Source organism: Asterias rubens, chromosome 16 (genome assembly GCF_902459465.1).
Source record: "Asterias rubens chromosome 16, eAstRub1.3, whole genome shotgun sequence".
Classification (NCBI taxonomy): Eukaryota; Metazoa; Echinodermata; class Asteroidea; order Forcipulatida; family Asteriidae; genus Asterias; species Asterias rubens.
This window is the reverse complement of record NC_047077.1, coordinates 526,244-542,315: the sequence shown is the minus strand read 5'-3', so window position 1 is coordinate 542,315 and position 16,072 is coordinate 526,244. Positions and strand designations below refer to the sequence as shown.

The window sequence follows — 16,072 nt, the reverse complement described above, 5'->3', positions numbered from 1 at the left end:
AGCTAGAACTAAGCCTAAACTATAGACTTTGTTTTATTTATTTATTTTATTTTTATTTATTTTAAGTCTTTAGACATACACAATAGTTACAAGTTGTACAGGGGCTGTCAAGGTTAAAACAAAAGTATAAAGAACCTTTGTTTATGACCGGTAAAAAGTGTGAATTCATGGGTGTGACACGCGACTTTGCACCTGTTCATAAAAGACAGTTTCTTCATTCTTATTGGTCGAGAGCAACGGCTGAAACAGTTGTGCCACATCACGCGATACGCGCGATGCCCACAGCATTCCCATATAAGGAGTTGTTTACCCGAGGGCCTTACCATATCATAGCTGGAGGGGTGTTGTGTTGAAAGAAATCATTGAACAATTATAATTTTTGCATTTATTTTACTTTTTGACCAAAAAGTGATGATGTTTTTGACCGAAAGGTATTTATGAACGGGAATCAAAGTGTGTTGAATCGGTTTTCAGCTAGTGGTTTAAACACGCAGAGGCCTGGTTCTTTATAATTTACCTCGACTTTGTCTCGGTAAAAATTATCAAGAACCAGGCCTCGTTGGGATTAAACCACTAGTTGAAAACCTCTTCACCACACATTGATTCCTTTATTAATTACTGCCTTGCAAATAAACATGTCCCAATCAAACTATAAACTGTATACTGTTGAAGAGACCTCATTCTATTTAATGTGGTTTCTGTGTTGCTTTGGTTCCCATCTCATATCACTATATGACAATGTATACAAAGCCACTTAGCTTCTTGTTCATCTATGGGTTTTACACAGTGAGCTTCTAACAGCGTTCGTGTGTTCTATGGGAAATCCCTTAGTTAGGCATCCCGAACTGCCTCTAGCTGCCGGGCAACCTCGGTAGTCTAGTTGGTAAGACACTGCTCTAGAATTGCAAGGGTTGTGGGTTCGAATCCCACCCGAGTAAAATGCCTGTGATATTTTTTTCACAGGACTCTGGGAAAGTACTGAGTACATGTATACAGTGCTAACACACATTGGTGTATGGGTAAAAACCAAAATTATCATCCCTTAGGGTGTCGTGGCTGAGTGGATAAGAGCACAGAACTCAAGCTCTGATGCTTCTGTTCAGCGTGGGTTCGACTCCCGGTTGTAACACTTGTGTCCCTGAGCAAGACACTTACATAATTGTAATTGCTTCTCTCCACCCAGAAATGGGTACCTGTGAGTGTTCTTGTGATTGGTTTAGCCGAGTAGCGCATATGGCTGTATACTCCCCAGGGAGCTGAGATGGTTAAAGGCCCAGTGACAAGGGGTAATAATGTCGGAAGCACTTTGAGACCCCTCCAGCGTGAAAAGCGCTATATAAAACGGGTTATTATTATTAACATGTATATGGGTTAAGAATATTTTGACAAAACATGGTATTTTCAATTTTTCTTTTAACACTTTTATACTTACAGGTGTCAAACAATGCAAGCATTTATAACGACACAAGTTTCAGATGCGTGTTCTGGGATTTTACCAAAGCAGATGGAGTTGGTGATTGGTCAACAGCTGGGTGTGTTCTTGCAAGACAAACGGACAATACAGTGTCCTGTAACTGCAACCATGCCACCAACTTTGCAATCCTTGTGGTACGGGAAAATTTTGAGTACTCTTTTATAAAAAAATTATTCAACTTCCCTGGCCCAATCACTGCGCTCTTTTACGTTTTTTGTTATAGTATTGGGCACCTGTATGAGGAAATATTTCAAGGCATCATTATCTTGTCTGGAGCAGAGTTGTTTTAAAGGCAGTGGACACTATTGGTAATTGTCAAAGACCAGTCTTCTCACTTGGTGTATTTCAACATATGCGTAAAATAACAAGCCTGTGAAAATTTCAGCTCAATTGGTCGTCGAAATTTGCGAGATAATAATGAAAGAAAAAACACCCTTGTCACACGAAGTTGTGTGTATTTAGATGGTTGATTGGGAGATATCAAACTCTAAATCTGAGGTCTCGAAATCAAATTCGTGGAAAATTACTTCTTTCTCGAAAACTATGTCACTTCAGAGGGAGCCGTTTCTCACAATGTTTTATACTATATGAACCTCTCCCCATTACTCAGTACCAAGTAAGGTTTTATGCTAATAAATATTTTGAGTAATTACCAATAGTGTCCACTGCCTTTAAAGACACTAGACACCTTTGGTACCGGTAGTTGTCAAAGACAAGAATTCCCACTTGATATAATCTCAACATAATGCATAAAATAACAAACTTCTAAAAATATGAACTCAATTGGTTGTCAAAGTTTTGAGATAATAAAGAAAAAACACCCTTAACTTGTCACACGAAGTTGTGTGCTTTTCAGATGCTTGATTTTAGGACCTTAAAATCTAGTTCTGAGGTCTCTCAATCAAATTCAAATATTTTAGTGAGAATTTGTTTTTTATTTTCAAAAACTACGTTATTTCAGAGGGAGCCGTTTCTCACAATGTTTTATACTATCAACAGTTCCCCATTACTTGTTACCAATTAAGGTTTTATGCTAATGATTGTATTGAGAAATTACCAACAGTGTCCACTGCCTTTAAGATACTAATAAAATATTACTAGCTTTCGTAAACTACAATGTAGAATTAAAAAAAAAACTTGTAATCAAAGTATTTTTTTATAGCATAGTTGAGGCATATTTACTGTCCTGGAATCAAAAACACTCATACATAGCAAATGTATTTTCCTCATAAGATGGTTGAGGCATTTCGTTAACTATCCTAGAAATAAAAACAAACTCATAGAAGCTGTATTTTCTTCCTAGGATGGTTGAGTCATTGCCTCAACCATCCTAGGAATAAAAAATACATAGCAACTGTGTTTTCCTCATAGGGTGGTTAAGGCATTTCCTTAACCATACTGTGAATAAAAAGGCATAGAAATTGGGTGTTTTTTCTCCCATGAAGGTTGAGGCGTTTCCAAAATTATGTTTAGTTTTTTCCAACAGTGTCCAGTGCCTTTAAGCGGTAATCTATATTTATTTTTAAATTTGATTTTCAGGACGTGAAGGGACAGAAAATCACAAACGATAAATTTGCGCTCGCTCTTGACGTTATCAGCCAGATTGGTATTGTCCTGTCAATCATTGCTCTGGGTGCAACTTTAATCATCTACCTCTCAATAAAGTAAGACGACATTTTGATTATTATTTATTTGTTACTCGATTAATACAGTAGTTTTATTTTACGCGAATCCTTTCTCTGAAAGTAACTTTGGTAAGACACTGCTCTAGAGTAGTTAGTTAGTCGAAGATGCAATGATAAAGATACTAGATTGTATTTTATGAAACAGATAATAGTTGGAGTAACACTCAATAGAACAGGTGTCACAGATAAATTGCCTGTTAATGCACACAAATAAAACTCAGGAAGACTGTTTTCTTGGGCTAAAATATACAGAATATTTTATTTGAACTGGACCTGAGGGCTTAACAAAGATGTTAAGTACAGGAATTAAAGGGAAGGTACACTATTGGCATGATTGGTAATTGTCAAAGACCAGTGTTCTCACTTGGTGTATCTCAACATGCATAAAATAACAAACCTGTGAAAATTTGAGCTCAATTGGTCATCGGAGTTGGGAGAAAATGATAGAGAAAATACACCCTTGTTGGACGAATCTGTGTGCTTTCAGATAGGAATAAAAGACTTCTAGCTAGAAGTCTTTTATTATTTTAGTGAGAAATTACCTCTGTCTCAAAAACTACGTTACTTCAGAGGGAGTCGTTTTCCACAATGTTTTGTACTATCAACAGCTCTCCAATGCTAGTTACCAAGTCGGTTTTTAAGTTAATATTCGTTTTGAGTAATTACCAACCGTGTACCTTCCCTTTAACAGTGAAGAAAATTAATTAACTAAGGCAGATAAAGAGTGGCTGGATTGGACCATAGCGCACACTGGGCTGACCAGGAGGAGGGATAAAAAGACTGGCAATGAAAAATAAAGCCCTTTTCACACGACATCGATTTACCAGGGGTCCCTTGCCTAATTTGAGCAAGGTTGTAACATTTTACAAATTGCACTTTGTTTGAAAGGGCAACTATGTTTGGACTGTCCCTGGTGAAAAGCGTCTCAAGCTGACAATACTTTATGGAGAGTGTAAACATTATTTTCTTTTCACACAAGGTGCATTTGATAAAATTCCGCCACCATACCAAAATAAGCAAGAGACCCTTGTTAAATTGCTGTGGTGTGTAAGGGATTTAAAGATGCTATGTCAGATTTTTTGCCCCGAACATTAAAAAATGGTCAGGAACCATGACAAAAATTTAAAACCTTTCTTATAAAACACATGAGAATTGGTCACGTGATATATTGTCGGGATCCCGACAAAAACTAATTTTGAGCACTTTATTTCACTGCTACTAATAATTGGCGGACTTTTTAGAGCAATGGCTCAAATGAAAGCTTGTAGCTTTCTCGACCCCCATCAAAATACCTATTGAATTTTGAATCCAAATTTTTGGGTCAAATCGGCCAAAAATCTGACATACATTGTAGAATCTTTAAGATATTATATATTTGGTCTGGAAGGATCGTCAGTGGGGATGAATGGGAGTTCATTTATAGAAAACACATAACTTTGTCAATCCAGACAGCCAATCTGGACACTGATGTCTGGGTGGGCACTGCATTAATAGACCGATCCATTAAGCTCTGCCTCATTGCGTATGGACCAAAAATCTGACAAAAAATATAGTCTGATATTGTTGGTGCGCGCGACAGAGTTGTGCTGAATGGCATTGGAGAGGCTCATGTGTTCTTGCTCACACGTGGGCGGAGCCTAATGGATTGGTCTATTGGGATGGGCTTGTGAGCCAGGGGTGGTAGAAGTGTGGAGGCCCAACAAATTATAATGAAACGCCATCTTAAGGTTGTCCTGCGCAAAAATGTGGACAGTGCGCACAACAACCGCACAGTGCGTTATCTTCATACCATGAAGTCTGCACTATACTTTGAAGAAGAAGATGATGTACATATGTACATTAAGAATACTTCCTCATTTATTTCTGCTGGATTTTTTTTAACAGTCTATTGACATGAATAGTACTAATGTCACTTGTGCTCATTTTCAATCCAGATTATTGTTGTTTTTTATCAATGTTGTTTTTCCTTAACATTTTTTGGTTTTGTTTTAACTTAGGAAATTGCGGTCCGGCAAATCCCGTCTGATTTTCATCCACTTCTGTGCTTCCTTGTTGCTGTTGTACATTGTGTTCCTCGCTGGAATTGACAGTGCTAGGGTGAGTACACCACAGAAAAAACTGCAATGAATTCTGTGAATTGAAACAAAATCTATTAATTTGACTATAGGTTGCATGTGTTTGCTTCTTTGTACCATGTATTTACATCACAGTACATGATAAAAAGTTTCAGAACAAGCCGCAACCAATTTTGAGAATAGAAAAAACACACAAGTAATTTGACTGTATTAGGTTGCAGCGTGTTTGCTTCTTTGTATTTCAATTTAATTAAGGATTGAACAAAGACAAATTTACTTGAGCGGGATTTGAACCAATACCCTGTATTGCACTACACAACATATCACGGTGCTTTGTCTATTCTTCAACTGGACTCCCTCCAGTCTCGAAGAAAAAAAACTTTGCTGTCAATTTAGCATAACTTAGTTGTTATGTGAAAAGGGCATTTAAATTGAAAAAAGTCTGTTTAATTTTTTTTTGGAAAGGGCACCCAAGGCCAAGACCTGCCGACGATTTCACCAAACTCTTCCTAACTTAGGATTACTCTTAAGACTTTGGGACGAGTTTAGTTCCATTTCCAAAGACATAAGGACGCATTGAACCCAATTTAAAGTTAGTCACTCGTCTTAACTCAAGAAAGGATTTATCCTAGCGTTTCTGGAAATTGGCTGATAGGGCACTAGATGCAATGACTGTTGTGTAATCCCGAGCCTGTATTGATTTCATATACTAACCTTGATCAGGGTGCAGCCATCTTGAATTTCTCCCATTGATATCAATGTTACCAAACCGAGGCGGGAAGAACTAAATAGTCTGGTTCCTATTTTCAAAATGATTATTAGCATTCATTATCATTATTCGATACGAGGAACATGACCAAGATGGAGGCAGCATGATAAAGGTCTGTACTGTTTGATCCCTAATCTTTGTTGCCTAATCTTTGATCCCTAATCTTTGATCCCTAATCTTTGTTGCCTAATTTTGTTGACAGGGTTCGGTAGGTGCTTGTGCTTTTGTAGCAGCATTGCTTCACTACTTGGCCCTGACCACAATGATGTGGATGGCTGTGGAGGCCAGGAACATGTATGTCAGCACTGTCAAGGTCTTCCCTGAAGACACCCCAAAGTATATGCTCAAAGCTTGTCTTATTGCTTGGGGTGAGTACACGATGGTCGAGACACGATGGTCAGACCGCAAGACTTGCAATTATAAGGTTGTGGGTTCAAATCCTACCAAGCTGACCGCTGATTTCACAATGACTATAATCCGTTTGGCGTCTAGTTCATGAATCACAACTTATTGATTTGTGCAACTAATAATCAAAGATGCTATATGTTTAAAACCAATGTTTGTATGAGAGAGATTGGCTGTGGCCAGCTTGGTCTGTATACCCCCTTGTCATGCTCGTGGGAGTTTGCCGAATCCCCTTGATGGGAAGATCATCTAAACAAGCAGCCAAACAAACTATAAAAAATGTATCATGAAAATTGGTTGCTTCTGACATAGTCTTAAGGTTTTTTTTTGCGGGCGTTAGTGCTGAAAATAATTATAATAATAATAATATTTGGTTCCTATATAGCGCTTGAATCCAGTGCTCTTAACCATTAGGCCATGACACACCATAATGTCACCTTGTTTTCACCTTGTTTTTCGCATCTGGAACTCCCTACCACTTAATCTTAGATCTTGTTTTTGTACCACAAAATTCAAATCTCTTCTCAAAACTTATTTTATGTCATAGGTTTAAAGGACTTATTTTGTTGTTTTCTGTTTTTCTTTGTTTTGTTTTGTTTTTGGTTTATTGTGCCGTGAACACCCATCAGGGTGTGCATTACAAGTCTCATTATTATTATTATATAATTATTAATATCATGATCACAGATTCATCTGAAGTTTATTTTTATTGCTTTAATTTCTCCTCAGGGTCTCCAGCGGTACTTGTGACAATAACGCTAGCATCGGGTACAAGTGATTATGGCAGTGAACACAAGTAAGTTGCCCTTTATTGCTTGTTGCCACCTCAATGTCATAAGCACTTTTACAAACAGGGTTATTGTCAAAGACCAGATAGCGCACAGATCTACAAAGCAAGGTACTCAAGGCGCTGAGTATATACAAACTTTTAGAAAGATAGGTTATTGTAGTGATGAATTCTGAGACTGCAGCCACAGCCAGGAACATTGGGGCAAACCCCTTCTCTTTTTTGATAAGTGCACTGTTTTTTTTTTTACATGGGACCAACGGTTTTACGTCCCAACCGAAGGACTAAGCAATGGTTAAGTGTCTTGCTTAAGGACACAAGTGTCAGGGCTGGGGATTCGAACCCACACTCTGCTGATCAGAAACACCAGAGTTTGAATTCAGTGTTCTTAACTGCTCGGCCACGACACTTCCACTTCCCCAATATCTGCATAAGATAACAAACCTGTGAGAATTTGGGCTCAGTTGGTCATCCCAGTTGCAAGAAAATGTTGCAAAGACCTGTGTGCTTTAAAGGCAGTGGACACTATTGGTAATTGTTAAAGACTAGCCTTCACAGTTGGTGTATCTCAACATATGCATAAAATAACAAACCTGTGAAAATTTGAGCTCAATCGGTCACCGAAGTTGCGAGATAATAATAAAAGGAAAAAAAAACCTTGTCAAACGAAGTTGTGTGCGTTTAGATGGTTGATTTTGAGACCTCAAGTTCTAAATCTGAGGTCTCAAAATCAAATTCGTGGAAAATTACTTTTTTCTCGCAAAACTCTGGCCATTCAGAGGGAGCTGTTTCTCACAATGTTTTATACTATCAACCTCTCCCCTTTACTCATCACCAAGAAAGGTTTTATGCTAATAATTATTTTGAGTAATTACCAATAGTGTCTACTGCCTTTAGTTAAGCAAGACAAATTTCCTAGACTCATAGAGTTATATTATTATAAGAACAAGAGGGCCCGGCATGCGTGCATGCGGTTATTTTGTAAGTTGACAAAACATCATCGCATAGCATCATCGCATAGCGTGTGTTTACGCAGCCAGGTGTGCTGCCATTTTGTAAGTTGACAAAACAGCATTGCGTAGCACTACAAACACAAACTCCAACAGGTACTTCATATTCAACATGCATACAAAACGGCGCGCGTGTCTCTTTGCGATCCCATCGCGTTTGTGCAAACAGCATCACCAGTGCTCCCTCTAGTCTTTAATATAACTTTATGACTAGACTCTAGTAAAACTTATTTCAACGACTTCAAGATTAACAAGCTGGCACTCTACCAACTGATCACTTGTGGTTTATTACTTAATATTATTTTGTGGATTTGTTCTTCTTTTTTGATGGCTTTGGTGATCTGCAATATTGTTATTACCATATGAAGATTGAGCAGAGTCATGTGTGACAAAATTGGTACTTTGGTTAACCAGTTGATTCCAAAAATAGACATTTTATTCAAACTTTTCTTCTTTGTTTGTGTTTTCTTTTCATCAACAGTTGTTTTGTTCAACCGAGTCTGGCAATGTACCTTGGTCTCCTGGTTCCAATTGGCCTGATCCTCCTCCACAACATCATCACCTTCATCTTGGTCATGCGGAGCCTCCTTCAGGTCCAGGAAGTATCCCGCTCTCAGCAGATCTCCAAACGTCTCCAGAATGCCATCGGTATCTCGGCTCTGATGGGCTTGACTTGGGTCTTTGGATTCCTGGCTATCGGGGACTCTCATGCTCGGTTTGCCTTCCAGCTCATCTTCTGCCTGGCCAACTCCTTGCAGGTAAACTATTTTGTTTGATTGTGAGTACATATATTGTAAGAATTGGTGGGATTCTAAAGACCTTTATCATGGCGCAGCCATCTTGAATTTTTTCCATTGAAATCAATGTTACCAAACCGAGGCTGGAAGAACAAAAACAGTCTGGTTCCTATTAGCAAAATGATTATTACCATTAGCATGCATTATTGTTTGTTGGATACTAGGTACATGACCAAGATGGAGGCAGTATGAAAAAGGTCTATTGGCATCCCAGAGGGATCCTGGAGGGATCCCGGTTTCATCCCGGGGGAGGGATTCCGGTTTCATTTTCTATGGGGAAATGCTCATTTAATTGTTCATGCTTCCCTTACAGGGTGTGGTAGTTTGCATCATGTTCTGCATCAGACGAGAGGAGGTACGCACTGCCATGGAGCCCTACTGGCGGCGTATCTGCTGCGGCCGAACCTGCTCACTGCCTGTGTTTATTAGTGATACGACGAAGGATGTGGAACTTGTTACAAGTACATCTCCACCCAACTCTCCATCTAGTATCAGTGACACGGCACAGTTTGACCTCTCTGTGTCCGGCCCAATCTAATTGGTTAAGGTAGGCTCTTGCTCTGTGGGTAAGGAACACACTTGGCCAAAAGAAACAGGGGTCAAATTTCATGGCTCTGCTTACCGCTGAGTTCTGCGCTTACCATCACCATTCAAATTTCATGGCTCTGCTTACCGCTGAGTTCTGCGCTTACCATAACCATTCAAATTTCATGGCTCTGCTTACCGCTGAGTTCTGCGCTTACCATAACCATTCAAATTTCATGGCTCTGCTTACCGCTGAGTTCTGCGCTTACCATAACCATTCAAATTTCATGGCTCTGCTTACCGCTGAGTTCTGCGCTTACCATCACCATTCAAATTTCATGGCTCTGCTTACCGCTGAGTTCTGCGCTTACCATAACCATTCAAATTTCATGGCTCTGCTTACCGCTGAGTTCTGCGCTTACCATAACCATTCAAATTTCATGGCTCTGCTTACCGCTGAGTTCTGCGCTTACCATCACCATTCTCCGTTTGCACTAGCTGTGTAAGCGAAGAATGCCTAGTAACGTTGAGTATGCACGCGCAAAAGCTAAAATGCCCAGGTTACCTGTGAAATACGCTTGGCGTACGCACAGAATTCCCTGTTGCTCTCAGCGCCGATTCTTTGCTTACGCTTGCAGAGCCATGAAATTGGGCTCTGATCTTTGCCATCATGCCGTTACCAACACTGACAAAATAAATCTAGTGATAACTGAAGCCAGATAATGGTTTTCCCCTTTCAAGCAAAGGTTTGGTCACATGAAAGTTAAAACAACAAGATGACCACACCATTAGGCAATGTGCACCTAGTAGTTTAAGAAGATTGTGAATAGATGACAGTTTGAGTAAGAGGAAACCACAAGGACCATTGAAAAAAGAACAAACTTAATCATTTTTACACACTCAATTATTTTATGTGTATGTTTGTATAAACGGTGTATTTTTACTTAACTAAATCTTTAAAATATTGTTCTCATTGGGGTATTTTCCTTTTTTGTCAAAACCCTGTAGTTGATGAAATTACAACTGTCATTATTACAGTGTGGTTATTATTCTACTTTACACACGGGTACAGCACAACAAAATCAGTGTTAATCGTTCACCATGCAAAGCCTTGACTCTTTGTAATTGTATGTCTTTGTTTATTCCCATTCTTGTATATTGTTGAAGTTCTTAATTTGTATTTGACTCTTCAAAAACCATAGCAGGCCAACGCGGCTTGCACCCAAATGCCCAAAGCGGCTGCAAACAAAATAATAATAGTTTTATCACAGCTTGAATAGAAGGGCGTCTCAAAACACTTCAAACTTTATTACCACTCCAGTGCACTGGGCCGTAAATTATTCCTTAAACCATCTCAGCTCCCTTGGGAGTATACAGCAGGTGCTGCGAGTTACCACGCTCCAAGCTAATCATGCACATAACCCATCTCTGCCCTCAAAGATACCCATTTTACCCCTGGGTGGAGAGAAGCAATGGTTAAGTGGCTTGCTCAAGGACACAAGTGTCATGAACTTGATTCGAACCCACATCTCGATGAACAACCAGAACTTGAGTCCGATGCTCTTATCCACTCGGCCACGTCAAAATGTGACCTACTTTCGCTCAATCAAGAGGGGTAAAGAGGGGTAAAGACACTTTTCAATGTTTTCCATGTAAACATAGAATCTACAACTGTAAAACCAAACCATGTTGGCCTATGACTGTTTCTTCAAAGTCTTCCTGACATTTTTTCCCGATAAGGAAAACCTCTACAAGATTGTAATGTCTGGGAGTAAAGATGGATTGCACTAAGCGTCATCAACCGCCATATTTGATGTATAAGCAATGCAAAAGTGCATATGTGTACGCGCTACGCACGGCTCTTAGCCAATGATAGCCTTGCACGCGCGCTTATTTGATCAAATATGGCGGATGATGACGCTTAGTCCAATCCATTTATGTGGATGATTATACACAAATGAATGGTCCCTATAAGGGTCAGGTGTAATCTTTAAAAAAAAAAAAAAATTACCAGTTATTTTTTGTTTTCTTTGTGTTATGAGCTTTTGAGGCTTTGTAATAGTGCTACATAAATACTTCATTATTGCATCCCACCCGAGCAAATATGCCTGTGGTTTTTTTCACAGAACTCGGGTAAGCACTGAGTATACAATGCTAACACACATCGGTCTAATGAGTAAAAACAAAAATTAATATACTTTATAATTGTTATTATTACATCTAAGTCTAACTAAACATTTCCAATGCGAAACATGCAGCTTTTCTTTGAAAACAAAAACCCACGTGTTTGACATTTTATGTAGGGTCATTGCAATAGTTATTTGATATCACTACAAGTTATTTACATGTAGATGAAAAAAAAAGAGTTTGTAATAAATGTTCATTTGTTTTATTAAATATATTTTGTATCACCAGTTCTTAAATAGGCCTAAATATAAGTATATTCAAGTATAATCGGTAGCTACAGTGTTTTTTAGGGCATTTTTTCTGAACGACAAAGTATACCTTAGGTTTTTAAAGCCGTTCGGTTGTTTAAATCCCATAAAAATATCGACTTACTGGTCCCATTAAACCGGTGAAAATGTTATTTCAAAAGATGGTAACATTTTTGAGATATTGCCAATAATCTGAGCAACTATGTTCAAGCGGGAAGACTTGTGTTGTGTAACACATGTAAAAGAACCCAGGACACTTATCAAAAAGAGAAGGGGTTCGCCCGGTGTTCCTGACTGTGGCTGCTGTATGCGTCGTAGCACCTTGTAAACCCTTATATAAGGTGCTACATAATTGGGTCTCAGAATTCATCACTTCAAAAAAAAATATCTTTCTGAAAGTTTGTTTAAACTCAGCGCCTTGAGTTCCTTGTTGGTAGATACGTGCTATATAAGACTTCAATATTATTATTATTATTATATTATTATATTTTTGGACTAATTAACAAAAGTATACCCTTCCCTTTTTTAAGATACTACATAGAAAACATAGGGTGGGGTGGTGGTTGGGGAACAAGATTTCTTGGTAACCAAAGTACCAAGAAAACCCCTTTTGTTTTTATCTGTAAATAAGCAACAAGGAAACCTGGTATATCATCAAATGGGGATCAGGAATAATACTTGTCTTATCCTTTAATCTTAAAGGAGCCTTATATTTATACATATAGATTGAACATCCATGTTAAACAAGATATGTCAGAGACATTTATCTGTATTTACCCAGTGTTTTTCTGAATAAAGAGTACTTGTAAAGTGAGCAACACCTGTTAAACATACAGTGTCACAGCTTGGTTTTATTCAGCATTGTTGATTATAGTCCATATTTAAAAAGATCAAAATATTATCAACAAATATATAATCAAAGTCTCCCTTCGAAAGACCTTTGTCACGCTGTCACCATCTTGGTCATGTTCCCTGTCTCCATAACAGTAATGAATGCTAACATTCATTGGGCAAACATGGTACCATACTATTATTTCCTCCAGCCTCAGTTTGGTTACAATGAGTTGGAATGGAGTAAAATCAAGATGGCCACACCGTGATAAAGGTCTATACAGTGTCTAATTCTTGACAAAACAACAGAAAAAGTTGAATCACAGTTGTGTGACTTTGGTCCTTTAGGAAGACACTTAATTGGAATAATTCTCATCGTCCATGTGGAAATAGGCACATGGGATGGTAGGGCTAGAGATTATTGCCTATGAATGGTTTTTAGAAACTTAAAGAGAAGGTACACGTTTGGTAATTGTTTAAAACAAATATACTCTTAAAAACTGACCTGGTAACAAGCATTGGAGAGCTGTTGATAGTATAAAACATTGTGGGAAACAACTCCCTCGGAAGTAACGTAGTTTTTGAGAAAGAGGTAATTTCTCACTAAAATAATAAAAGACTTCTAGCTAGAAGTCTTTTATTCCTATCTGAAAGCACACAGATTCGTCCAACAAGGCTGTTTTTTCTTTCATCGTTTTCTCGCAACTTCAATGTCCGACTGAGCCCAAATTTTCACAGGGTTGTTATTTTATGCTTATGATGGGATACACCAAGTGAGAACACTGGTCTTTGACAATTACCAAACGTGTACCTTCCCTTTAATGTGCCCTTGGCTGCCTGTGCTGCATATACCTTTATCATGGTGTGGCCATGATGATTTTACTCCATTCCAACTCATTGTAACCAAACTGAGGCTTGACGAAATAATAGTCTGGTGCCATATTTGCGCAATGAATGTTAGCATTCATTAGTGTTACGGAAACAGGGAACATGACCAAGATGGTGACAGCGTGATAACGGTCTATACTCTAAAGGAGTTGTGACTTGTCAAGTTCTTGTGGATTTATCATAATAAGTAGGGTGGGGGTCGATTCCTGGTCATGACATTTTGTTTCTTAAGCAAGGCTTTTAAAATAATACATTTTTATTTATCTCTGTCATCTTTAATGGGGGTAAACTGTGTGCCCAGCACTGTTTTCCATGAAGGCCCCTCAGTACAGATACTGTATAGTAAAAAAAACATATAACCAGTAGAAGAAAACGTGTTTTTGGGGATGAGGAATAAAAACAAGTACCTCTGATGTTAGAGCCCCCCTCAGAAGTTGGACATTTTTGAATTGAAGGCATAATTAAAGCCATTTGGTACACTTTTTTCGATGCTCTTATTATATGTTATCATATCTGACAAAACTCAATAACAGCATTGTATGCTACTATTTCTGCATAAGTATGTAATGCCTAGGCAGTGTGTATCATCCCCAGCATCATCAAGGGAGGATACAGACCAAATGTTCAGGGAGGGGGGGGGAGGGGACAGTTTGTCAAAGATGGAACATTTGACCATGGTGTCTTCCTTTTTAACACAAATGTTAAGCAGCAGTTTTATCATGAGTTTCCCGTCTGAGTTGAGTCAAATCATAGACAAATATGTTTGAATGCAGCTTCTTTTATTTTGATGATTTATGGGGTTGAACAAAGAATTGACTAGAGTGGGATGTGAACCAACGACCACCAGATTAAGGTGCCGGCGCTCTACCAACTGAGCTATCTAGCCCTATGTTGGCGGTGTCCCTATTTGATTGCTCAGTTGCTAGAGCGCCAGCACGTTAATCCGTAGGTCGTTGGTTCGAATCCCACTCTAGTCAGTTCTTTGTTCAACCCCAAAAATCATTTCAAAATTTACCCAGTCAGTTTCCCTTGTGGTTTATATTGATATCTTTTATTTTATCATTAATATCATCAAGTGAGGGTTCAAATAATGGTTATGCCACTTGTATCCTTGAGCAAGGTATTTTACCATAATTACTTCTCTTAACCCAGATGTACAAATGTGAACCTGAGTGGGCTAAGACTGTACTGTCTTGGATTAACCTCTAAGCACTAATTTAAGCAGCTTTTGGTTCTATGTGCCCGAGTGAGTTAAAGGGATTGTCTGAAAGGTTGCCCAAGGAACAAGAATAATATAACTGTTGTACAGCACAGGGTATTGGCAAACCCCTCTCTGTCCTTTAACTTTTAATGTGTATGTAGTTGCTGGGCACCTCTGAAAAACAGTGTTTTACTGAGAGGTTTCCCCATGGTAAAAAAGAAATAAATACCAACGTCCGGACTCTCTCAATTGAAATCTATGTTTGATTTTCCAAATAACTTTTGTTCTTTTATATAATCCTCATTACAGAGACTTTCTTATCAAAGTTTCTCATACAAATGATTAAATAAAACAAATTATGGGTTAAATATTGGTGACATAATAAACTTTTTTTCGGCTGGAAGTAACACTCTATCCGCAGATCAGATGGAATAATTGGAACCCAGAATCTGGCTCAAATAGTATTGTGATATAAAAACAAACAAAAATATTGAAAAAAATGTCTTGAAATTGTTCTAATTTGATGGTTTCTTTTTGGTTCGTTTTAGAGAAGACATATTTTGATCTATTTTGTACAAAAATATCTAATGAAGCCGATGTGCTCCATGATGAAATGTTACAAAGTCTAATTCTTGTCTTTGTTTGGCCATTAACCATACACAAAAAAACAGTTAGTCAGTAAAACAAATAAACAAAAAACAAACAATCAAACAAATAAATAAATAAAGTAACAAGTAAATAAATAAGTTAGTGTTTTTAAAGCTAATACAATTAAATTAAAGTGTTGTCAATTAAAAAAAAAGTAAACATAACAGGGTTCATGCCGCGCGGTCACATTATTTCTTGTAGCAATAGCAAGGCTCTTTAAACAGTGACGTCAGAAACGATTGACCAATCGGATCACAGTATAATATAGTGACAGCGGTCACTTTTCGGCAGAACACCGACCAAAGCAGACGACATTACCAGGAGCTCCAAAACCGTGTGGGATAAAATAGCTCAAAATGTTCGCTACTCTCAACAAAAGTTGTGTTTGGGCTGAAAAAGACTCTTCTCTAAGCCTCCAAGGACAACCTGCTGCACTATGTGGAGCTTTATACATGCCGGTAGTTCTCCTCTGGGCCCAGTTACCCAGCAGACGATCCTATGCTCACAGGAAAAACAAAATGGCTCACACTCGCAGAATTGGT

At 38.3% G+C, this 16,072-nt stretch overlaps 1 protein-coding gene across 3 annotated transcripts in view; it reads left to right on the top strand.

Annotated features, from left to right (window-relative positions):
* Positions 1–11,026, top strand: part of LOC117300623 (low-density lipoprotein receptor-related protein 2-like) — a 64,269-nt gene extending 53,243 nt beyond the window's left edge. For all 3 annotated transcript variants that reach the window (XM_033784294.1, XM_033784295.1, XM_033784293.1), the window contains 7 exons: positions 1,435–1,608; positions 3,014–3,138; positions 5,157–5,256; positions 6,206–6,371; positions 7,138–7,204; positions 8,687–8,963; positions 9,316–11,026. In XM_033784294.1, the coding sequence (XP_033640185.1) occupies positions 1,435–1,608; positions 3,014–3,138; positions 5,157–5,256; positions 6,206–6,371; positions 7,138–7,204; positions 8,687–8,963; positions 9,316–9,540 (1,134 nt within the window). In that variant the 3' untranslated portion in view covers positions 9,541–11,026. The remainder of the gene's footprint in view (positions 1–1,434; positions 1,609–3,013; positions 3,139–5,156; positions 5,257–6,205; positions 6,372–7,137; positions 7,205–8,686; positions 8,964–9,315) is intronic.
* Positions 11,027–16,072: the final 5,046 nt, after the last annotated feature.